The 26674-nt window shown below is 36.3% G+C and overlaps 3 protein-coding genes across 3 annotated transcripts; 2 read left to right on the top strand and 1 right to left on the bottom strand.

Moving 5' to 3' along the window:
* The first annotated feature begins 493 nt into the window (after nt 1-493).
* On the top strand, nt 494-6281 carry LOC101898251 (protein transport protein Sec24C). The gene is made up of 10 exons (XM_005179534.4): nt 494-1153; nt 1861-2280; nt 2348-2962; nt 3027-3486; nt 3542-3657; nt 3723-3971; nt 4026-4475; nt 4544-4712; nt 4770-5560; nt 5618-6281. Exons 1-10 carry the CDS (start codon nt 911-913, stop codon nt 5756-5758), a joined length of 3654 nt encoding a protein of 1217 aa, XP_005179591.2. The 5' UTR covers nt 494-910; the 3' UTR covers nt 5759-6281.
* A 2836-nt stretch (nt 6282-9117) lies between these two features.
* Nucleotides 9118-22697, bottom strand: LOC101898071 (Golgi phosphoprotein 3 homolog sauron). Its single transcript, XM_005179533.4, has 5 exons — nt 22083-22697; nt 12241-12368; nt 12037-12155; nt 11786-11961; nt 9118-9817 (listed from the first exon to the last, which is right to left on the bottom strand). Exons 1-5 carry the CDS (start codon nt 22296-22298, stop codon nt 9569-9571), a joined length of 888 nt encoding a protein of 295 aa, XP_005179590.1. The 5' UTR covers nt 22299-22697; the 3' UTR covers nt 9118-9568.
* A 1257-nt stretch (nt 22698-23954) lies between these two features.
* On the top strand, nt 23955-25611 carry LOC101897904 (glutaredoxin-related protein 5, mitochondrial). The gene is made up of 2 exons (XM_005179532.4): nt 23955-24340; nt 25333-25611. Exons 1-2 carry the CDS (start codon nt 24055-24057, stop codon nt 25521-25523), a joined length of 477 nt encoding a protein of 158 aa, XP_005179589.2. The 5' UTR covers nt 23955-24054; the 3' UTR covers nt 25524-25611.
* The last annotated feature ends 1063 nt before the right edge of the window (nt 25612-26674 follow it).

Here is a 26674-nt window from a genome sequence, read left to right as displayed (position 1 = left end):
ATTACGTGACTTTACCTTTGTAGTTCTATCCTATTCATAGTTGTTAAGGGAAAAAAGCTACAGAACAAATTGTGCTCTTTAGTTCAATTCTCTAACTTTTTTAAATTAACCGACAGATATCGGCAAAGTTAAAACGCAAAATTATAAATGAAAATTATAAAAATAACGTTCACATCACTGCCTCACTGTCTTTATAAAATATATTTTACGTATTTGATCTTTCTAACATGTTTTTTTTTTTTTTTTGTTATTTTTAATGTTAACTCTTAACCACCGGATATAAATTATCTATTTCCTTTGCATCCTTTTATCCTTTTTAAACACCATATACCTCAAAACATTTCTAATTGGATAATTTTCTTGTTTGGAAATATATTTCCATCTGGCAATACCACATACACTGAACACACCCCATTGAAATGTACGTGGCAAAATGTCAAATTACTCGAATGACAGTTGACCAAAATTATCGTAGAGAAAACATTAATCGAAATCGATATTGTATGCAAAAAAGAAAATTTGGTCTGCTCTGACGGTCTGACGTGGAAGAGTTGAAAGAAAATTTGTTTTTTCAATACAGAAAGAAATAAATATACTTTCTTAAGCCTGTTTGCATCATAAATTGTTGGAAATTGTTGCGTGTCCATTGTCAGATAAATAAAAGTCATAAAAGTGTAGCCAAAAAGTCCACGAAATAATAAATAAGGGCAGAAAAAGAGTCATTGCAACTGAGGTGTTTTGGTGTTTACGTGTTATACTGTGTGAATCCAGAGAACGAACGACGAAACGAGGATCAACGGGCAAAAGTGAAGAAAAAATATTGAAGTTTTCGGTTTATCGAAGAAATAAAGTGAAAAGTTTATGCTGTTGAGAAAATTGTGGAAAAAATATTAATTAGAATATTGAAAAAATGATGAACCCTAATGCATATTGTCCTCCGCCAACAATGCAACCACCACCGCAGCAAATGATGCCACCTCCTGGTGGTGTACCTACTCAGCAGCAATATCCCCCAACCGGCTGGCCCGCTCAACAACCTGGCCCTCCCTCATCAATGCCTGGTCAAATGCCACCACCTATGCAACAAGCAGGTCCTCCTCAACAGCAGCAACCGCCTCAACCCAATATTATGAATGGAAATTATCAACAGCAGGTTTGTTCGACTTACTTTCAAATGTACAAAGATCGATGACATGGTGTAGTTGTGGAGACATTGTTTGCACTTCTCTTTATTGTCGCTTTTCTATGTTTCTATGTTTATACGTCTATGGGTTCATATTTCTCAAATGGTTTTGTTGTTATTATTTGTTTTATACGATTTCTTTATCAAACTTCCGTTTTCATGAGACTACGTAATGAGTATAAGCTTTTGGTTCAATCTGAACATCTTAGTCATTATCATAATCTTCAGATGACAAGCGTAGATGAAAATTGTCTTGCATTTCCAATAAGAAAATAAAAAAGAAACAAAAACAATTGTACGGGTGTAGTGTGATAAGATCAGTTGTACATACCAATGAATGTAGGTCATTTGGTTGGAAGAATAATTCCATAGGCTAAATTACATTAGAAACAAACATTGTTAATATTTATTTTTTTAGGGACCACTAACCAAAAAGAAAAGACCACTTAAATGTATTTTTTAATTTGCTTAGAATGTATTAACAGCTTTAGGGTCCATTAGAGGTTTAGGACAACTCGTAGAAAGGTATTCTATCACGATGAATACTATAAATTAGTTGGAAATTGAACTCTGATAAGTTATATATCTGCAACTGAATACCATCACTACCCAAGACAAGACAATGGGACCATGTTGCCGTGAAAATGTGTATAAAACTATATGTTATTTCATTTCAGTTAACACAATCGATGGGCAGCATGAATTTGAATCCTAACAAGCAAACACCTGGCCCACAAGCATTCAACAACGCAAACATGCCACCACCCCCATCAATGGGAGGGCCAGTACCACCCCAGCAACAAACCCTAACAAATGGACCACCTCCAATGGGCGGCGGTGCTCCACCTACATCTATGGCCCCGACCACAAACAATAATAATAATTTTCCATCGTATCCCAATGGACCATCATCTCGGCCACCGACAGCTGGTACACCAGGTCTTCAACAGGGACAAATTGGTCAAAATCTTCCACCAGCTCAAAACATTCCTGGTCCTGGCAATCAAATGACTGTAAATAGTGCAAACTTGCCGGGTTTGCCACATATGCCACCACCACAACAGCAGCAGCAACAACAACAAACTCAAAAACCTGTGGTATGTTTTTCTTTGTTGTAGCTTGCATTTGAATACTGTAATTTCACTTTTGTTGTATTTACATTAGCAATCGATGCCACCAATGCCAGGTCAACAACAAGGCAATCAGGGTTATCCCGGTGGACAATCCCAAATGCCACCTAGGCCTGGACAACCACCAATGCCGGGTCAACAACAATCTGGTATGCCTCCCATGCCTGGCCAACAACAATCTGGTATGCCTCCCATGCCTGGCCAACAACAACCTGGTATGCCACCCATGCCGGGTCAACAACAACCCGGTATGCCTCCCATGCCTGGTCAACAACAACCCGGTATGCCTCCCATGCCTGGACAGCAACAACCTGGTATGCCTCCCATGCCTGGCCAACAACAACCCGGTATGCCACCCATGCCTGGCCAACAACAACCCGGTATGCCACCCATGCCTGGTCAACAACAACCCGGTATGCCTCCCATGCCCGGCCAACAACAACCCGGTATGCCTCCTATGCCAGGTCAACAGTCATTTGGTATGCCACCCATGCCTGGCCAACAGCAAGCAGCATATCCTGGCCAACAGCCAGGTGGAATACCTGGATATCCATCCCAACAACCTGGGCAACCACCAATGCCAGGTCAACCTCCCATGCCAGGTGGCTATCCCGGCCAACAACCGATGCCAGGAAGACCCGGTTTTAATGTAAGTTAACTCCACTAGAAAATGTTGTGCCTTACTCATCACATTTTTCCTTCCTTTCCCTTAGCAACCAGCCGGTGGTATGTATCAACAGCCACAACAACAATTCCAACAACAAAGACGTCTCGATCCCGATCAAATGCCAAATCCCATACAAGTTATGACTGAAAATCAACGTAATGCTGGCGGTGCTTTTGTTACCAATCAAGCTGGTCTATTGCCACCATTGGTGACCACCAAATATGTGGTCCAAGATCAAGGCAATTCATCACCAAGATTTATAAGATCATCGCTCTATTGTGTCCCGGCCACAGCGGATACGCTAAAAACTACTGCTCTTCCGTTTTCATTGATAGTATCACCCTTTGCTCGCATTGCCGAGGGTGAATACGAACCGCCAATTGTTGATTTTGGTGCTTTGGGGCCAATACGTTGTAATCGTTGCAAAGCCTACATGTCGCCCAATATGCAGTTTGTCGATGCTGGACGTCGTTTCCAATGCTTAATGTGTAAAGTTAGCACTGAAGGTAAGTTTGAAGGCGTGGTTTTAGTTCCGATGATAAATTGTGGTTTCTATTACAGTACCAACGGAATATTTCCAACATTTGGATCATACTGGCCAGCGTGTTGATAAGTATGAGCGGCCTGAATTGGTTTTGGGCACCTATGAATTTTTGGCTACCAAGGATTATTGTAGAGTAAGTTTGTGTTCGCTATTAATGTGGTCGATGGCATATTTTACTTTATTTTAATTTCCATGCAGAATAATACTCCCCCGGAAATTCCAGCATTTATCTTTGTCATTGATGTTTCGTATAATACCATCAAATCTGGATTGGTCCATCTATTGTGTTCCCAAATCAAGAATATATTGAAAAATCTACCCATTGATCAGGGTCAAGATAAATCGAAAATGCGTGTAGGTTTCATAACCTACAATAGCACTGTTCATTTCTACAACATCAAGAGCAGTTTGGCCCAGCCACAAATGATGGTGGTTGGTGATGTACATGTAAGTCGCGATAAGTAATGTTTTATCTGTATAAAAATAACGCAATATTTGTAGGACATGTTCATGCCTTTGTTGGATGGCTTCTTGTGTAACCCCGAAGAATCGGAAGCTGTCATTGATGCTTTAATGGAACAAATTCCCAAAATGTTTGTCGACACCAAGGAAACCGAAACAATATTATATCCAGCCATCCAGGCGGGTCTGGAAGCCTTGAAGGCATCTAATTGTGCTGGCAAACTATTGGTGTTCAATTCCACATTGCCAATTGCAGAAGCACCGGGAAAACTAAAGAATCGTGATGACCGTAAACTTTTGGGAACAGAAAAAGAGAAAACCGTTCTCATACCCCAATGTCAGTCGTACAATAATCTGGGACAGGAGTGTGTGCAAAATGGTTGTTCAGTGGATTTGTTCTTGTTTAATAATTCATACATTGACATTGCAACAATTGGACAGGTGGCCCGATTGACGGGTGGTGAAGTTTATAAATACACATATTTCCAGGTATGAACCAAATTGCTTCTCATTTTTTCAATTCCTAATGTCTTTAATTTGTGGATTTTGCTTTACAGGCTGACATTGATGGCAAGCGTTTAATTGAAGATGTTATTAAGAACGTGTCCCGACCAATTGCCTTTGATGCTGTTATGCGTGTACGTACTTCGGCTGGTGTTAGGGCCACCGATTTCTATGGTCACTTCTTTATGACAAATACAACGGATGTGGAGTTGGCCAGTGTCGGTAAGTAGTTAGCATGTTTTTAAAGAAACTCTTAACTGAAATAATTCCCTCCTACAGATTGCAACAAGTCAATTGCCATTGAAATCAAGCATGATGATAAGTTGCCGCCCGAGGAAAATGTGTATCTACAGATTGCTCTTCTCTATACATCCTGCAGTGGCCAACGACGTTTGCGTATTCTCAACTTGGGCCTTAAAGCTACCACCACAATTGCCGAAGTCTTTAAGAGTTGTGATCTAGATGCCATCATGTTGTTCTTTGCCAAGCAAGCATGTTTCAAACTCATGGAACTTACACCGAAGGCTGTCAAAGATAATCTCATTCATCGCTCTGCTCAGATTTTGGCATGTTATCGTAAACATTGTACCACACCATCGTCGGCTGGCCAGCTTATATTGCCGGAATGTTTGAAACTATTGCCTCTATATGTTTCATGTTTGCTCAAGAACGATGCAATTTCGGGTGGTTCCGACATGACCTTGGACGATCGTTCATATGTCATTCAATTTGTATTGTCAATGGATTTGAATACATCCGTGTCGTATTTGTATCCAAGATTTATACCCATACACAATGTGGATCCCGACGATACAGATTTGCCCATGTCAATTCGTTGTACACATGAAAAAATGGCCCCCGATGGTGCTTATATTTTGGAGAATGGTGTACATTTCTTTGTCTGGTTGGGTCAATCGTTGCCCCAGACATTCATACAGCCCTTGTTCGGTGTACAGTGTACACAACAGGTTAATGCTGAACGTTTTGCAATTACAGGAGATACACCACTGGCGAAAAGAGTTACCAATATTATTGAGAGGATTATGGGAGATCGTACACGTTATATGAGGGTAAGTAAGAGTCATAATAATTTACGAATTTCTACTAATTATTTATTTCATTCTCAGGTTACATGCGTTCGTCAAAACGACAAACTGGAAAGTGTATTCAGGCATTTCCTAATAGAAGATCGTGGCACTGATGGCTCCGCCAGCTATGTGGATTTCTTATGTCATATGCATAAGGAGATTAAAGAATTATTAAGTTAGCCCTTAGGTTTAAAAAGTAATGCAACGACTGCGGCCTCTGTGACATGCCGCAGCTATTCACAGAATCGTGCTCGTCTATCGCGTATAGCGCGTTCCAGGCGATGGTAAAGGAAGTTAAATAAACAAAAAGCATAATTTTCATTTTAAATTTACAAAACCAACAAAAGAAAACAAAACGTTACGTTATATGGTAATCAAAATAACACCAACAGCAACAACAACATTACATATTACAATAAACCGAAAGAAAAACACCAGAACAAGGTTTCTTTTTGTTTCCGATGCAATGCAATTCAATTGTTAAAAATCCAACACGTTTCGATAATTATATATTTTCCTTTTATATTATTCTATAATTGTTTATTTGCATTTCTTTCTTCATTGTGTGCGTGTGTATGGTCGTATGCGTGTGATTGATCACGACATGAAGAAACGAAGTAACGAAAAGTATATTTAAAAATACATTCGCTTTATCTTAGATATTTTTTTGTTTGCATAAAATATACACAACAATTCATAATTATTTGGTGTATTTTTACTTTATTTTCTTCTCTTCAAAATATATTTCAAATGCAAATGATGAGGATTTTATTACAAAGGCAATTATTTGTTGTACATTCTACATAAAAAAAAACTATTTTGATCTATCCCGGGAGCTTCTTAATTTAAGTTTAACTCAAATGGTGATCTGTTAATACCATGTTCTTCTTATCATCTTTGCATGTTTAAACATAATGACCGAATGTGGTTGGTTAAATTATTTTGTTTTTCTTACATTCTCTTGAAATTTATTGATTTTACCACCATGATTTGCAATAAAGTTCTTTAAAAGAATGTTAGCTTCAATTGGTTTTATTTTGAATTCTGATTCCACCTGTTTGTTCTTTTATTTTGTTTTCCCCTATATCAGTGGTATGTACTTTTTTTAGTTATATTACCCATACAAAATGGCAACACATACAATACATATATATACTGGAACAATCGTAAACATTTTTATCTTAGAAATTATGTAAAAACCTTAAAATTAATAAAAAAAAACATTTATCGAAAAAAATTAAATACATTTTTGGTCTGTTCCAGAACTGTAGGAATTTAAAAGTTTTTACTATGACAACCGATTTTCCCCGAAGAAAATTGCAAAACTAGTAGATTCTTGCAGGTTCTGGAACACAGCTTTTATTTGATACTCTGATTTACCCGACACAATAACATCTAAGCTTCGGCCGGCTATATGCATCGTATTGATTCAGAGCAAAAACATAGATTTGTCCCGGTGTGATGCAACGGAAGTGGGAAGGCAGGCTTCTTAGTTGTGATGGATACTAGGGATCTTATCCCGTCAAACGAATCCAACAGCAAGAACTCCCACGATACATAATAAAAGGAACATATCAAATGTCCAAACATCCTTGATGGGCATGTCTGTACAGGGTGAGATAAAAAAAAACTGTAACAAAGTCAAATGCCATAAATTTTACATCTTTATTTTAATTTTATTGAATGAAAGCAAAAAATGTCGGAAATTGCATCAAATTTTAGAATAAGTTTAGATTTGTTCGAATTGTTCACCTTTGGCACAAATTATGGCCTTCAAACGGCCAGTGAAACCGTTACATACTGCCCGAATGTTGCTCTGCGGCATTTTGGCCCATTCCCGGCGAAGCGCTTGCTTGAGGTGATCGACATTTTGGTATTTTTTAGTGCCAACCTTGCTTTCCATAATACTCCAGACACAATAGTCCAACGGATTGATATGCGGAGATTTTGGTGGCCATTGTGCGCTGCAAATGAAGCGAGGAATCTCATTTTGTAACCATTCTGGGGTGGCGCGTTCTGAGTGCGATGGAATATTTTCGCTATAATATTCGGCATTTATTCTGATGCCACTGTCGATTAAGACGAGCGGAGAGCGACTTTCGGCTGTTATGGCGGCCCACACCATCAGCATGGCCGGCGCTTAAGTTCTGGTGGCCAATCGAAGGTGCACATTTTCAGCTGATCTCTTTGCCAAACACGATCATTTTGTTTGTTTACAAACTGCTGGACAACGAATGTTTTCTCATCGGAGAAAACCAAATTCGGCAGTTCACCACTTTCGGCCAAGCGAAGCAACTCTTTGCTCTTTTGAGTCTATTTTCTTTCTGTTGCCGTGAGGATTCTTGCACTTTTTGGAAGATAAATGCCTTTACCCCGAGTTCTTTTTTCAATATTTTCCGAATGGCATATTGCTATATGTTCAGCTCACAAGCCATTTTTCGGCCACTGGCCGGGTTTCGTTCAAGTCGCTTTTTTACTTTTAGAACCATTTCTGCCTTTTTCTGTTGACTTCGTACTACGTTACCAGTATCACGGTCACATTTATATGCTGGTGTGCTCTAACGATAGCCACTTGTGGTTTTCAGGCGAAATATAAAGAGTTCAAATTATCACGCTTTAATTCCATCACGAATAACTTTTTTTCTGGAAAATACTCACCAAAATGCTTTTGTGCGCTTGTAAACAATATAATGAGCTGTCACTGGAATAATTTTAACAACTGTCGGACGAGTGGCTTCTCTTTGGAAAAAAACCGTCCAAGGACATTTGGGGTCGATCGAGCGGTGTAAAAGGGGTGGATGTAATACCGTAAAATGTTGTAGATATACCTTTGTGAGGTAACGTAAGCCTATCGTGGGCCTGTTCTATTAAAACGTTTTTCAATTCCTCTGGAACCCACATATTTTATAAAAGCTCTTGTGTTTCTGGGTTATTGGACGTGCGATTCATTTTAAGCACCATATTGTCGGCAATTTTAAGGTCTAGAACCTTTTTCTTATTCATTGCTAGTACTTCGCTATGTAATATATATGAATCGCATTTATAGTCGTTGGTTTCAAATTCGAGTATAGATTCATATCTATTTCGTCGGTATTGGATAGGTGAGATTAGCATATCGGTTACAATGTTTTCCTTCCCTTTTCGGTACTACTTACCTCTACATTGTTGAGTTTTTTTTACATGACACTATGGAATGTCGTTCGAAGTAATGCCTCGAAAGTCTTTTATATTTTCCATTATAACCTTTAAAAATCGAACTCAAAATAAATTAGCTTTTTTGTTTTTCCTTGTGATGTTTTATAAACAATAGTATTGAAATAAAAATAAAAAAACATACAATGCATTTAATGACTTAATTTAGAAATGAAAAAGAAAAGAAGGATACGATTATCAATTTTTCACTTCTTATATTTACTTTAATAAAGTGTTTTTTTTTTTTAATTTATATATTAAAGTATTTATGGTTATTAATTTTGCTTACTATCAAAACCTATATAAAACATTGTTGTCATTTTATGTTTGAATTAAATTTTAAAATATTTCTTGTTTTTATTAATTTATTATTTCACTGCACTCTACTTAATATGCATTATCATTCTTTTTTGTAACATTAAAGAAGTATGTGTGTGTGTGAGTGGGAGTATGTGTCGTGTGTGAATTTCTCTTAAATTTAGAAAAGAAAAATATATGTCACAGAAAAAAACAGGAGTTTTAGAGCTTCTTTTACATAAGTGGCATTGTCGTTTTTTTTTTTTGTTTGGAAAAAATATATTTTATATAAGTGTATATGTTTTGTTTGTTTGTTTGTTTTTTTTTCTTTATTTTTTTTTTTTTTGTATGTATATGTTGTTGTGTATATATAATTTCTTTTTTATTTTAATTTACTAATTAAAAACGTAAATTATAATATATGTATATATAGAGAAATATGTTAAACAAAAAAATGGAAAGAAAATAATATTAATTTGATTAAAAAAGAAGAATTTGATTTTATTTCGTAAAAGCCATAAAAACTGCCCAAAGAATTTCATTGGCATTCGGTTTTGCTGCCTCCGCTTCGAAATCCAGATCCAACAACTCTCTGACACGTTTCATGGCCACTTCGTAGTCGTCATCGTTAAGTGGGGCAAAGGCATTTTCAATGACATCACTGGCATGGGCCAGGAATATTAAAGCCAACATCCGTTTGTCCATGCGTTGCGCATCGTTGACCCATTTTGATAAAACAGAATCTTGAATCTAAATGAGGGAATAAAGATTACAAAAATTAGAGATTGCCAATACAAAATATGTCAATAAACTCGTTAATATATGCGAACAACTCTCCGTTTTTTCGTTAAATTAAAATGCTTAAAATTTCGGCAATTGACGAAATTTTTCGGTGAGTTAGAGACGAAAAGTAGTTGCCGAAAGATACCAATGTTGTCAACTTTAACTTCCTTTCTATACCCTCAGCCCTATGGCTAGATAGGGTATACAGGGTGAGATGGAAAAACTGCAACCAACTTCAGACTGCTGTCATTTCTAAGCCACTCGTCCGACAGCTGTTATAATTATTCTAGTGACAGCTTATTATACTGTTTACAAGCGTACAAAAGCATTTTAGTGAGAATTTTCCAGAAAAAAGTTATTTGTGATGGAATTCAAGCGTGATAGTGTTAGAGCATTAGAACACTCCAACATTTAAATGTGAATAAATCTTTGGTTTTTCGTACCATCACTCGTTACCGTGGTACTGGTAGCGTTGCCCGACGTCAAGGAAGTGAACGGAAGAAAACAGCAACATCAGCAGAAATGGTTCGAAAAGTAAAGAAGCGACTTGATCGAAAACCGCGTCCCAGTGGCGATAAATGCCTCGTAAGCTGAACAGAACATATCACAATATTCCATTCGGCAAATATTGAAAAATGAGCTCGGTTTAAAGCCATTGAAATTACAAAAAGTGCAAGAACTTACACCGCAACAGAAAGAAAATAGACTCAAAAGAGCTAAAGAGTTGCTTCGCTTGGCCGAAAGTGGTGAACTGCCGAATTTGGTTTTCTACGATGAGAAAACATTCGTTGTCCAGCAAAATGATCGTGTTTACTTGCCAAAGAGATCAGTTGAAAATGTGCACCTTCTGTTGGCCATTAGAACTCAAGCGCCGACCATGGTGATGGTGTGGGCCGCCATAACATCCGATGGTCGCTTTCCGCTCGTATTAATCGACCGTGGCATCAGAATAAATGCCGAATATCATCGCGAAAATATTCTGCAGGGTGTATCAAATCATTGGGCACGCAAACATTTTGGCCGCAGACCTTGGACATTTCAACAGGACTCAGCACCATCGCAAGCAGCACGCGCCAACCAAGAATGGTTACAAAATGAGGTTCCTCGCTTCATTTCCAGCGCACAATGGCCACCAAAATCTCCGAATATCAATCCGTTGGACTATTGTGTCTGGAGTATTATGGAAAGCAAGGTTGGCACTAAAAAATACCAAAGTGTCGATCACCTCAAGCAAGCGCTTCGCCGGGAAGGGTGTAAAATGCCGCAGAGCAACATTCGGGCAGCATGTGACGATTTCACTGGCCGTAACTTGTGCCAAAGGTGACCAATTCGAACAAATCTAAACTTATTCTATAATTTGGTTCTATTTCCGACATATTTTGCTTTTATTCAACAAAATTTAAAAAAAAAATGTAAAAATTATGGAGTTTGACTTTGTTGTGTTTAAAAGTTACCAATTTTTGTCGGATCCTCAAAAAATGAGTTAGAGAATCCCATTACTGAAATGAAAATGTAATTTGCTAATGAATTGGGTTTAAAAAACACTAATATAGTTGCATCCCACAACAATGTGAATTTCAGATCGATGGTATATTGATTTCTGCATTGCCTGAGCCTATGCAGATTTGCTTTGAAACAGTTATATCCAAATTGTCTTAATACAATTTAGTTTTTACTACTCCCCAAGAAAAGGGAAGTTATGTGGCATATGAAATTAATTAAAAGATTGCTTTATATCCTCCCCTTACTATAATTCAAAGTTGCTGCAAAAAGACCATTACTGTCGAATAAGATCCCTGGAAAAAAAAAAACTAAAATACTGGTTTTGTAAAGATGATCTTCAACAAAAGGCTTTAATTTCCCTCAAGTTGCCCACCAAACATAATTTAACGAAAAAACATCATAAAAATCATGATAAATTCTGCGAATACCCACCTTTCTCACCAAGCGACATTTGACCACATTATCACTGAGTGGATGTGTTGTCATATCGAATAATAGGAAATTTTGTTTCTCTGTTGTTAATACTCCCTTTTCGACCAGATTTTTAGCCAAACGTTCTCGTACATTTTTCAGTTGATAGCGTAATTTTAATGGATTCCAAGTTTCACCTTAAATTGATAAAACAAAAGAATAAAAAATAGGAAACCATGTATTTTATGAGGAGGGGACGTGATTGCACTTACCACTTAGATATTCAATCCAACTTTGTACCGTTTCGGGTGGATTTGTTTCTTTTATGTGCTTTAAGGCTTCATCTAATAGAACATCACCGGTTGGCTGATCCGATTTCAATATGACTTTTCTAAAAGTTTTAGTTATGAATGGGTCAAAAAAAGTTTATTTTGTTTCATATAATAAAAGGGGTTTGCTTCGTCATTTGAATTCACCTTGAACATAGTCCACGTCTGCGCATACCAGATTTTTCCATCATAATGCGACCTCGTAGTCCCAGCTCGATAAGAATGCAGCCGCGTAGGCCGCTCGATATGCAATCATTCCAAAACGATGTGTAACCCTGAAATGAAAAAAGGGAACATTTGATTTTTAATATGAATACTTCGAGGTTATACTCAATTTTGGAAGCAGATATTATTTTTTCCAATATCCTTTACAAGACAAAGAAATTTTGGTAGGATTTTTTGTTTAGTTTTCGTTATTTAAACAAAGCTATATCCCTAGATAGATGACGTTCCAAATAAACGTATGGAAAGGAGTTTCTATAAACGACTGAAACGAAGACTCTAAGGACGACCGGAAGGGAGTTACGATAGAGTATGAAACGTGAATAAAAGGAAGTCTATATGGACTTTTAAATGGGAATATATTTAGAAAACTCAAAGAGGGTGTATATAGACAACCATAAGGCTGTCTTCTGATAATAGATAATAACTGAAAGGAAAACTCTATAGACAACCAAAAGGAGTCGCAATTGGCAACTGAAGAAGTTTCTATAGACGACTTAAAATAATCTATAAAGGCGATTGAAAGGAAGGATAGGCGACTTACAAAAACTCTCAATATGCGACTGAAATTGGGTTTCTACAGACGACTATAACTTAGTATCAATGAACTTCTCCATAGTGAACTACTCCAGATGAACTACGAAGAACTATACCAAAAACGAAGACGTTAATTATTATTGCAAGTAATGTTAGAATAAAAAAAATGTCAAAAATACTTAGGTAATATGACTTGAACCTTTATATATGGTCTAAATCAACCAACCCACTATAACGCCCATGCAGGTATTGTAACGAAAGCATATAGATATGATGACGTACGGGAAGGACCTTCGCCTCCTAATATTGATGGTCTACTGGTGTCATGAAGAGGCGCCCCGACGCAGTTCTCAGAATATCAGTCTGGCAGGTCGGGATGGTCGTGCACTGCGTCTATTCGGAGATCACACTTGACCACAGACCGACCTCGCACCCCATGTGCTGCCGGCTAGCGCTTTGAGAAACTTGTTCCTACTTTTTATTTTGTCGCTGATAGCTGTGTCTTGCGAACATGTTGTCAAATGTGATCCGAAGCAGTTTGGAGTAGTTAGTGGTCGGAATTATGTGCCCCTCAGCTCTGTATGTCATATTTCTCGTGTGGAATTATGCGGAAAGCTCCACGAGATAGGTGTCCAACCTTACACATATGTCATCAACACAGGAACCCGATGATCTTTATGCAGTCTGGAGGGTGAGGAATTCCGGAAAGGTAGATGTTAAACAGTTCCGGAGATATCACCCCACCTTGGGGAACTCATTGTTTTAGTCTATGTGGCTTGGAGTTCTTATTCTGTCCACACGTCCATACATATAGTTGATTATCCAACGTTTCAAAATTAGCCATAGTTTTCTTTACATCCTCAAACAGCGTGGTGTGGTTGACTGCATTTAATGCTTTTAATAGGTCAAGAACTACCAACACTGTTCTATGACACGGCATGTTCTGATTTAATCCTCGACAGATATGTGTGGATATGGCGAGCAATCCTGTTGTGGATGGAATCCGTCTTAATGGTTAGTAATTGGATAACATCCACTGACTCTGGGGAGAAGAAAAGCCTCGAGAGTTTTTGCTATTGGCGACAAAAGTGAAATTGTACTGTATGATTCGCCTTCACCTGGTCTATTTCCAAGGGTTCGAGAACGATGTGGATGTTTAGCGACAGGATGAGAACTTTTATCACATACTCAACTCGCGGTGTATCCAGTTGTTTCAACATTGCCATTGAGATTTCGTCTGGGCCCAATACTTTGGATGACTATCTGTCGGGCTAGTGTGCATGATCACTCTCGAAGGGAGTATCCGATTTTATCCAAACTTGGCACATCGTAGTATTATTGTCAAACTTTAATAGAGTTCGCAGATGGGCAATATCGGTCCACTCCTTCTGGTACCTCTTCCATAAAATGTCAACATTTTCAAAAAAAAAAAATAATAATAATTTACTGCACAGAAAGAGAAAGGATAGTCCGAATTTTCTCCAACTTTGCAAATTATAATATTTGCGTCAGCTCTAGGTCACGTTCGAAAATGGACAATATAGGTCCCCTACATCAAATACCTCCCACACAAAGGTTCAATATTTTGAATAATTACAACTCTTATAAAATGTGATGTAAGAATCCGATTGTCTTCAAATTACGCTCATCCCAACATTTTTATTAACCCAAGGTCTGGTATAAAGATGGTAGAGATAGGATCATTCCTTCTGATACCTCCCCCACAAAGGGTCGAAATTTTAAATATCCATTGAGCTCATAAAACGTGAAGTTAATATCCGATTCCATTTAGTCTTGGCACATCTGAATATTTCTATCAGCAAAGGATCTGTTATAAAGACGGTAGAGATCGGACCATTCCTTTTGGTACCTCCGCCACAAAGGGTCAAAGTTTTGAATAACCAAAACGTTAATAATATCCGAAATAAGCATCCAACTCTCTTCAAATTTCACATATACCATTATTTATACTAACACAAGATCTGTTGTGAAGATGGAATATATCGGTACATTCCTTCTGGTACCTCCCCCACAAAAGGTCGAAATGTTGAATATTCATTGAGTTCATAAAACGCGAAGTTTATATCCGATTCCATTTAGTCTTGGCATATCTGAATATTTCTATCAGCAAAGGATATCTTATAAAGACGGTAGAGATCGGACCATACCTTTTGGTACCTCCCACACAAAGGGTCAAAATTTTGAATAACAAAATTCTCAAAAAAAAGCGAAATAAGCATCCAACTCTCTTCAAATTTTACTCATACAAACATTTTTGCTAACACAAGATCAGTTGTAAATACGAATATACAGGGTGAGATAAAAAAACTGCAACAAAGTCAAATGTCATAAGTTTTACATTTCTTTTTAAAATTTTATTGAATGAATGCAAAAAATGTCGGAAATAGCATCAAATTTTAGAATAAGTTTAGATTTGTTCGAGTTGGTCACCTTTGGAACGAATTATGGCCTTCAAACGGCCAATGAAATAGTCACACTCTGCCCGAATGTTGCTCTGCGGTATTTTGGACCATTCCCGGCGAAGGGATTGCTTGAGGTGATCGACACTTTGGTATTTATTAATGCCAAGCTTGCTTTCCAAAATACTCCAGTCATAATAGTCCAACGGATTGATATCCGGAGATTTGGGCCAGCCATGCGCTGGAAATGAAGCGAGGAACCTCATTTTGTAACCATTCTTGGGTGGTGTGTGCTGAGTCCCGTTGGAATGACCAAGGTCTGCGGCCAAAATATTTGCGTGCCCAAGGCTTTAATACACCCTCCAGAATATTTTCGCGATACTATTCTGCATTTATTCTATTGCCACGGTCGATTATTACGAGCGGAGAGCGACCATCGGCTTTTATGGCGGCCCACACCATCATCATGGCCGGCGCTTGAGTTCTGGTGGCCAATCGAAATCATCTGGTGGCCAACCGATCATTTTGTTTGTTTACAAACTGCTGGAGAGAAAACCAAACTCGATTCGGCAGTTCTCTACTTTCGGCCAAGCGAAGCAACTCTTTAGCTCTTTTGAATCTATTTTCTATCTGTTGTGGTGTAAGTTCTTGCACTCTTTGGAATTTTAATGACTTTACCCCAAGCTCATTTTTCAATATTTGCCGAATGGAATATTGAGATATGTTCAGCTCAGGAGCCATTTTTCGGCCACTGCGACGTGGGTTTCGATCAAGTCGCTTCTTTACTTTTCGAACCATTTCGCTATCAGTATCACTGTAACGAGCTATGGTACGAGACACAAAAGATTTATTCACATTTAAATGCTGGAGTGCTCTAACGATAGCCACTTGTGGTTTTCTAGCCAAATATAAAGAAATCACACTATGACGCTTGAATTCCATCACGAATAATTGTATTTCTGGAAAATTCTCATCAAAATGCTTCTGTACGCTTGTAAACAATATAATGAGATGTCACTGGAATAATTTTAATAATATAATATGAAGTTGGTTGCAGTTTTTTCATCTCACCCCGTAAATGTTCGATTTTCTTGTAATTTTGCCCATATCAATATTTTTATCTGTATTAGATGAAGCATGAGAATGGAATACTTCAGTCGGTATATATATAAAGTAAAGGAAGTAGTCGATATAGTCCAAACCTGGCACGTCATAATATTTATATCATATTTATTTAGGTCCCATACGAAGTGGACTATATTGGTACATTCCTCTGGAACTGACAGAAGTCAAAATATATTTAAGTAATCAACTTTGGCTGAGGGTATATATCTGTCGGCAAAACCGACTAATGCTTCTTAATTACTTGTTTTTTTTTTTCAAACCTAAATTATGAAATATATCATATATATTCAAACGACTCTCAATATACCAAGCGGTCAGCATAAATTATATCAAATGTTTAAACTAACTCGCCAAAATACATTATTTCAATGATAGCCTAGACGAATTTATGACACATATTTTTTCAAGTATCAATTACTAAAATTAAAAGTGTGATAGCGACAACAATGCCATGCTATGCGGGTGTTAGGCTAGGCTAGTGAATGAAATATTGTAAACGGTCGCAAAAACAATGAAAAGAAAAACAATTGCAATAATCAACGACCAAGAAAGAGAACAATAAAGAAAGCCAAAAGCTAAAAAACAAGAGAAAACAATCAACCATTTTATCAGTAAAATAAAATGAAAATAAATGAAGGAGGTATCACACATATATGTTCCTTTTTTTTAGTACAAGAAACGTGTAAAACAAATGTTACGAAACCAAAAGATAAGAGAATGACAAGCACTGAAGAGGAAGTTCAGGTTCTAAATGTTGTATCACTAGGCAAAATATGGTTAAATGTCATCTAGATTCAGATGTAGTACAAATTACTCCCCTCTCCTACAACCGGCCTAATTATTAAAATTTTGTCGGAGCAAAGTAAGAGTTGTTGACATTTGGTAAAATTTCCAAATATAACGCTATTGATGTAATTTCAAAATTGTTTTGGCATTAAATTTATATCAAATTCTAATAGCAGCCCATATTTTAGACATTTTTTCCTTTTCTACGAATTTTGATTTACGGGTTTATCTATCAGCTGCTACTATTCTTTTAAAACAAATTAAAAATTTTGTTAATATTTGTGACTAGTACTCTTTATCACAAACGAACTCAAATGCCATCACGTTCTGTGAATTGATGATAATGTTGTTGCTTTTTTTTGCTGAAAATTAAACCATGGCTGCGGCATAATCGTATAAACATTTTAGAGAGCAATCAACAACCTTCCGGTATAAATCATAACTTCATTTTCATTTTTCAAAAATATTAGAGAACTGACGGCCTGAATTATGCTATCAAGCAATTAAAACAAAAATAGTTTTGTAAAAAGAGAGTTTGGGGGGAAACAGCCAGTATTGAATGAAATCGAATAAAAATGACAATAAATTATTGTTATTAGGGGCTATCTCATTTGGATCACAATACATACAATACAATACAGAAAAAACAAGTAAGCAAAGGCTACAGTCGAGCGGGGCCGACCGTTGAATACCCTACAACACTATAATAAACCATACAGTTTATATAGGCGAGATACTCGAAAGAATTCCACAAGATATTGTGACAAATAATAAAAGAAAAAAACCATCACGTTTCGTTCTTTAATTTTCGAATAATAGCAACTTAAACTAATTTGCTCATTTCCAACCAATCCAACCAATATTTCCCAAAGACCTATAATCTCTCAGAAGTGGCAAAAGATTAACATTTATTATTGGTTTTTGACTGCGCCTTTCCTGTGTTTGTGAATTCTCCAAAAAGTCACTGGAATGGACATTTTCGTATTTTGTCTACAAAAGTTGGCAAACTCCTTCACACATTGAATATTTTTAATTACGACCTGCTGACAATTTTGCAGTTTTTTGGTCCATTTCAATCCCTAAATATATGTCAATCATTTCCAAAAAGAGTAGACTTCTATTCTGACTCTCATCTTATCCCCATGTAAAATTTCGTAAGGATTGGGCCATAAATGCGATCTGTATATGATATCCTGATATCCTAACTACTTAGTTTTGTTAGCTGTAGAAATATTACCAAATGTTTAATTCAAAATGAAAATGTGCCAAAAATATGACAAAATTGAAAAAATATAAGAAAATGTTACAAAATCAATATTTTCATCTTTAGAGAGATATTTGTATGCGTTTTTTAGACGTTTTTCCTTTCCTGCCAAGAGACCATTCTGAATTAATGAGAACGACATATATGATATCTTTCAAGCATATCTTCTTTGATATACATATATATGGCATATATTTGCTATATATTCGATTTTTTGGATCTTAACATCAATGTAAAGATCAGAAGTAACCTTGTCATGGCTTTGTGATTTCGCCGGGATTTAAAATATTCGCGGTTTAATGAAAAATTTTGAATTTTTTCAACAAAAAAGATATGGTCTATTTTACCCGCTAAATATTATCCGATGACCACCCAAATTGGTATGCTTCTTCCCCGCCCTAAACTCTAGCTACATGCGAAATTCCGCGTCGATTGGTCTGTAATTGCGACCTGTATAGCTACTGCAAAATCCGACATTTTTTCAGTATTTGGTCCATTTCAACCCCTAAACATTTGGCGATCATCTCCAAAAGAAATAGGGCTCTATTCTGACATTAACCGCACCTCCATTCTAAATTTCGTGAAGATCGGGCCATAATTGCGACCTGTAGAGTGATTACAAATTAACATGGACAGACGGACAGATGGACAGACGGACGGACGGACATACATAGCTAGATCGGCTCAGCTCGGCGAGATAGGAAGATCCATATATACTTTCCTATGTGGGAAATCAATATTTCGTGGTGTTACATAATTTTTGGCCCAATCAAACTTATAATACCCCCAACACATAGTGTTGTAGGGTATAATTATTGGCATTATAGGAACTAATGGGGATGATTGTGGTACCAGTGATTGGTACACTCAATTGTTTTAGAAGAAATAAAAGCCCTGGTGTCTCCAACATCTTTTAATTCAGCTGCGGCATTTCACATTGCGAATAGCACTTAGCTTTAAAATGGATACATCAACCAATTTCATCTTGAAAATAGTAAAGGAAAAATTTGCTAAAGAAAATCGTTATAAAAATATATCTAAATTTCAATAAAAGAAGAAAAACTAGGTCAAAATTCACTGCCAAAATTTAAAATAAATTCATTGAAAGAGGGCCTGCTAAGGACATTGGTCCGTTTTCCGCCATCGAGGAGCAAAGCTGATTGCTATTGGACTCATCCACAGGTTGCGTACAGTGGAAAGGCGACCCAATAGATATAATGGGTAGCTGAGAATTGACTAAGTAGTCGCGGACAGTCAGCGGGTATGGGCAGCGAATCTCGGCTTAAATGCCCGAGTGTCAAATGATCCTTAGACTGACGAAGCGATGTTTCGTGAACAACACACATTAAAAAAGAAAAATTAAATCCAAAATCCACTACAAAAATTTAAAACAAATTCAAAATTCATTGGAAGAAGTTCTGCTAAGGACGTTGGACAAAATGCCGCCTTCGAGGAGTAAAGTTGATAGTAATGGAAAGTCCAGGGGATATATTGGGTACCTGGGAGTTTAGAAAGTAGTCGCGGATGTGGGGGGAGTTTCGACTTAAATACCCGAGTACCAATGATCTTTAGACTGACGAAGCAATGTTTCGGTAACCCTAAAATAGCCAAACCTCTGTGACCAGCACATATAAAGAAGACCCCATAACGCTGAGGTATTACAGGGTGAGATAAAAAAAACTGCAACCAACTTCAGTCATTTCTAAGCCAATCGTCCGGCAGCTATTAAAATTATTCCAGTAACAGCTCATTATATTGTTTACAAGCGTACAAAAGCATTTTGGTGAGAATTTTCCAGAAATACAGTTATTCGTGATGGAATTCAAGCGTGATAGTGTGATTTCTTTATATTTGGCTGGAAAACCACAAGTGGCTATCGTTAGAGCACTCCAGCATTTAAATGTGAATAAATCTTTTGTGTCTTGTACGATCACTCGTTACCGTGATACCGCCAGCGTAGCCCGACGTCAAGGAAGTGGACAGAAGAAAACAGCAACATCAGCAGAAATGGTTCGAAAAGTAAAGAAGCGACTTGATCGAAAACCGCGTCGCAGTGGCCGAAAAAGGGCTCGCAATATTCCATTCGGCAAATATTAAATAATGAGCTCGGGGTAGAGCCATTGAAATTCCAAAAGGTGCAAGAACTTACACCGCAACAGAAACAAAATAGACTCAAAAGAGGTAAAGAGTTGCTTCGCTTGGCCGAAAGTGGTGAACTGACGAATTTGGTTTTCTCACTCTCCGATGAGAAAACATTCGTTGTCCAGCAGTTTGTAAACAAACAAAATGATCTTGTTTACTTTTCAAAGAGGTCAGCTGAAAATGTGCACCTTCGGTTGGCCACCAGAACTCAAGCGCCGGCCATGGTGATGGTGTGGGCCGCCATAACAGCCGATGGTCGCTCTCCGATCGTATTAATCGACCGTGGCATTAGAATAAATGCCGAATATTATCGCGAAAATATTCTGGAGGGTGTATAAAAGCCTTGGACACGCAAACATTTTGGCCGCAGACCTTGGACATTCCAAAAGGACTCAGCACGCGCCACCCAAGAATGGTTACAAAATGAGGTTCCTTTTAAAAATTATGGCGTTTGACTGTTTTGCAGGATTTCATCTCACCTTGTATTAGTAAAAGTTTTAGAATAAATAGAACAATAGCCGAACATTAGAGATGTCATATCACAATTAAATATGAACTTCGTTCATCGGCGGTTGGTTCAACATCCATTTAAAGTCTATCAAAATAGAAATATTTGTGCCAATATTGGCATAGCTACGTATGATCTCTGTACATTGTCCCACTTTTTACTGTTGACGTAAAATTTGCCTTAGATAGTAAAGAGTTAATGCCTTATGGATAATGACAATGACTTCAATACACACATGCCGAAAAAACAAACAAACAACCCAACAGCATTGACAAAAATTGCAGTCCATTATAATGCCAAATGTGGGGTGTATTCCTTAATAGTAGAATCAAGATATATGCAACTTCCAGCGTGTCACCGCAATGACTAAGAATTTATTACATTAAAGTCACCCAAACGAACAGATGGATGTCACCACAATCTGATCCACCCCCTCCCTCCACTACCTTCTCGTCTCTACACTCCATTGATGTATAATAAAAAAAACTTGAAGATAAGAGGTATCCAAAAACATTAAAAAAAAAACCTGCAACAACAATGATCAACGTCATCAAAAATTAAAAAAAAACACTTGAGAATATTAAAAGAAGTAGAGAAAGAAGCTAAATTATTTGTTTAAAAAGACGAAATGAAAACTTCAAAGTAAAAAATACCTATGAGAATGTAAAGAAGAGTAACCCAAGAATTACACAAAGAAAAATGCATAAAAACAAGAAAAGATGATGTGGAATATGATGCTGATGATGGATGGGGTGCTTGATTGTTATTATTGTTGTTGTTGTTGTAATGATGATGATGGGTCCAGCAGCTTGTTGACAGTGTGGAAATTGAATAATCGCCAAAGGTAAAAAACTAGTTTCGTTTGACATTTATGTAAACATAAGGAAATAAAGACGTAGTTAACTACAAAAGTATGGTTGTTTTGAATTATAATAGAACGAACTCAGTTTCCGACTCCTCCTTTGTTCATCAACAAAAAACTAACCTCTTTATCTTTCAAACCCAGCAATAGCACCTCCTCCATTAACGTTAAACGTGTCTCTTTGGAGTCACCATCATCGATGTTATCCTCGTGATCTTTGTTTTCTTGCAAGTCTTGATTATCGTCGGGGGTATTCGCGTTTCCGGAGGCACTGCCTGAATCAGCACCATTTTCTCTCGAGCGAACAGTACGTCTCACTAAACCATCGGAACGATTCATGTTTTTGTTTTTCTTTCTTTACTTTTATTCAATATTGCTTGAATTACTTATAACAGGTTAAAAATATGTCGTCTTTTTCGTTTTGTGTATTGGGGAATTTAGTTGGTTGGTTATTTTTTTTTTCCTCTCAACGACTGATGGTGTTGCAATTTTCTTTTCTTTTTTTGTTTTCCACCTACTTTCGTTAAAACACACAGTTTTCATGAACAACAAACACGTTGACAAATTTAACACACAAACATTTGACAATGAAATATATTGCAACTTTTTTTGATTGGAATTTTGTTGTCTTTTTCCCAAATATATATATTTTAATTTTATTGTTAATAATTTCTTTTTTTATTACTTTTTCCCCAATTGACACATTCCACGACAAGTTTGTGATGACAATTTCAGTTCGATTCGAATTGGAATTGTGGTTTCGATAGTTATCGTTAGTGGTTTAATCGAATGAATCGATTTACAATGGTTAAATACTCGGCTTGGCAACATGTCAAACTGGTATCTAGTCACTCGTAATGGCATGTTCACATCGAATTCTTGAAAAACTTTTAAAACAATCAAATCCTTGAACGTTTTGGAATAGAATATTTCTTAAAATTCTTAAACATGCAAGAATCTACTAGTTTTGCATTTTTTTCGATATCATAAAGGAAAACTTGGAGTTCTGGAATAAAGCATCTAGTTCTAATTAAAGGAGATAGGGGGGTGAAGAAATAAATATTCATTTCAAAAAATTAAACAAATATTTTCCATGCTCTTTTATTTTGTTTTTCAAGCAATTACGAAAAAGATTAGGCGGATATACATAAATTCTGACTTGGAATAACAAAGAGTTCAAGTGCGACATTTCTTTTAGTGTGCCACTTTAAATGCCATGAGACATCGTCACGTTGCTTATGTAACAAAAATACAAATTTTTACTACGATAACCGATTTTTCCTTTATGATATCGAAAAATGCAAAACCAGTAGATTTTGCAGGAACAGAGCCATGGTGTAATTAGCTCTGTTCCAGAACCTTAAAAAATCTACTAGTTTTGCATTTTTTCCGATATCATGAAGGGAAAATCGGTTATCGTAGCAAAAACTTTGACATTCTTGCACTTCGGGAACAGATCAATTATTACAGGTAGCAGCAAACCCCTCTATAGTAATACTAGTATCAAATTCGACATGACATTTTGTGATTTAATTCCATTTCTTGATATACAGTAGGTATACACTTTTTTATATAGTTTTGGACCTACATCTAACAACTATACAATTAAACAATGTACAGATATTAGTGTATTGACTCAGGAAATTTTGGGTGGAGAACTAATTCGTTAAGGGTCAAACAACGAATAGAGAGCGAATCAAGTGCAGTGGAAACACCACATAACTATTATATTACGTACAAAAACAAAAGTATATGTGGTTGTTATGTTCGTTGAACAACAACACTTGCTGTTATCTGTATTATTCTACCATACTTTATGATATCGAAAAAAAATATGCAAAAAAAATAATTGATTATTTGTTAATATATGTATAAATTAGTTTTACATAGCATTTTCTTTAAAAATACACATTATGGCTTTCTTTGCATTGAAATAAATTTAAAAAATCAAACCCGATTATGAAAAGTCGATGACGATCAAACCAACAAGTCGATTAATCCAAAGTCGACTTACATATCCCTAGTCGCGGTTACGTGTGTTGAGCACAATTAATATTTTTTCCGGTTCGAATTCTAAACATTGCTTATCACAAAAATGGCTGGACTTATTAGACAAGTTTTTAGAAGCAATTTCACACAACGCTTGCCTGCTGCCCTCGCACAATCGCATCGTTTCTTCTCGGCCGAGGGCAATGCGCCTCAAACCTTTACCAAAGAAGTGCTCCAGAAACTGGTGAACACAAATAAGGTTGTTGTTTTCATGAAAGGAAACCCGGAGGCACCTCGTTGTGGATTCAGCAATGCAGTGGTACAAATCTTGCGTATGCATGGTGTTCAATATGATGCCCACGATGTTTTGCAAAGCGACGAACTGAGAGAGAGTAAGATCCAATGTTTGTTTTTAGCTAATGGTTAAGTTTTCCGCTTTACAATTTTTGCAGTGGAGGTATTTAAATGACATTTAAGGCGAGGTCTCAACAGAGATGTGTTGTATTCGGGTGGAGCTCATAATATTGAAGCCGTGTAGTTGTGAAGTTATTTAAATATTGCTTTAGAAGTTAGGTCTTGGATGAGTTTCGTAGAACGTTTTAGGTGTTGTTGTACTTTATACTTATAATTCCTTTTGCGTAGATAAGATCTTTCGAGCTAATATAAATGATTGTAATTTAAATGAAAATGTTCTACATCTTTTTGCATGACCTTTGCAATGGTTTGGATGTAGTCCTTTTAGTTTTTGTCTCGTTAACATATTTAGCATTAATATATTGGAGTGAACAAAAAGTCACTGGCTGGAATGTTTTTAGACCTAAACTATAGGAAGAGAGTACCAGCAAGAAATTGATCTAAGTCGGGTAGGCCTACTTTTTGATGCCCGAAGCTGCTCTGGTTATGTGCACAAATGAAATAATGAATCTGAACCGATTTGTATACAATATTTCATAGGCATTTCCAGGGGTTATATGATGTAGCTACCAAATGTTATATCTGGGGCATATTAACACTTTCAGGCTGCTTAAAACTCAAAATATTTGCAGTATATATGAGGGCTACATCTATATCTGAATTGATCTTCACCAATTTTAGAATTTGGCTTCATGTGTTAAGGTTCAACTGATTTCAAATTCATTAAACATTAAATAGTTTTGGTACCAAATAGTTATCTCGTACCAAATATTAATATCGGAAACATACGGCTTTCAGGTTGATTAAAAGTCAAATCGGCTGCAACATATATATGGGAGCTATAGCAATATCTGAATCTTTTTTGAGTTAATTTTAGACTTATGTGGTTAAATTCATCTTATATTGTACATTCTATTCCATTTAACAGCTGTTTGAATTATCTTTTAAATTGCTTAATCTTTTTTTGCAGAAATTAAGGAATTCTCTGAATGGCCCACCATACCACAAGTTTTCATCAACGGCGAATTTGTGGGAGGTTGTGACATTCTCCTGCAAATGCATCAAAGTGGAGATCTAATCGAAGAGTTGAAAAAAGTGGGAATTGAATCACTTCTTTTACAAGAAGCTAATGAAACAGATAACAAGAAAGAAGGGAAATAAATTTATATATTTTAATTAGTCTATAATCAAATTTGTTCATTCTTTAGTTTTTTATTTTCTTTAAAATAAAATGTTGTTGGAATATTGATTTTTTTCTTTTTCTTTATCTTGTTAATTTTTGTAAGAGCATTTTATTTTTGAGAAATGTTATTATTAAAAGCTCTTTCAGACGATATGTTTTTTACATATGTAGTGTCAAAATGTCCATATGTAGTAGTTGCAAACATCGTACCATGGCAGAAGAATACAGGTAGATGCAACAACGCTGGGGAACATTGTTATTTCAAAAAATTTTAAATTCATTTTCAAATATAAGTAGATTTTCATATGTTTTCTTATACGACCTCACCCGGAGCTTATTATGATTTGCGTTTTTCAATAAATTTTACAAATTTAAATAATTTTTCATTCAACATTTTCAATTCCAAAATTGGTTTGACAGTTCATTGTCCCAGCAGCTGTGTCGATGCATCTACCTATATTCTTCTACCATGCATCGTACGATACATGAAATACATTTGTTATGAAATTCAAGAGTAATGTGGAGTTTACACTGCACTTGGTTCGTTCTCTATTCGTTTTTTGACCATAAAATAGGGTAAAACGACAAAATTCTCCAAACAAAATTTCCTAAGCGAACATTTATATCTATGCATTGTTCAAATCAAATCACTCACAACAATGATAAAATATGTCCCATCCCAAAAAATGAGAGCATTTATAGAAAAAAAAATATAACATTCGAGAATGCAAAATAGAAAAATTTAATCGATGGTACGCATCTTGTTCATAGTGTCGAATATACGCACAATTCTAGAAACAAAAAAAAAAAAAACATACATTTTGCGAATGACACACGGAAATACACATGTGGTCTGCCCAGAACCTGTAAGAATCTACTAGTTCCGCAATATTTTTTGATATCATGAAGGTAAAACAGACCAATTGTTAATAAAAGTGACAGCACATATGTAAAACCATAGTAGAATAAAGAGGTAAGGTAGAGCAGCCAGCTGATTACAATTTTTTCTAAGTGTGCCTGACTTCTGCAAATATGGTGTTTGTATTTATTTATTTATTTATTATTATTATTATTATTTATTTATTTATTTTTTTTTTTTTTGAAAAACAAATGGTCTGTTCCAAAACTG

Source organism: Musca domestica, unplaced genomic scaffold (genome assembly GCF_030504385.1).
Source record: "Musca domestica strain aabys unplaced genomic scaffold, Musca_domestica.polishedcontigs.V.1.1 85, whole genome shotgun sequence".
Lineage (NCBI taxonomy): Eukaryota > Metazoa > Arthropoda > Insecta > Diptera > Muscidae > Musca > Musca domestica.
This window is presented reverse-complemented; position numbering and strand designations above follow the sequence as displayed.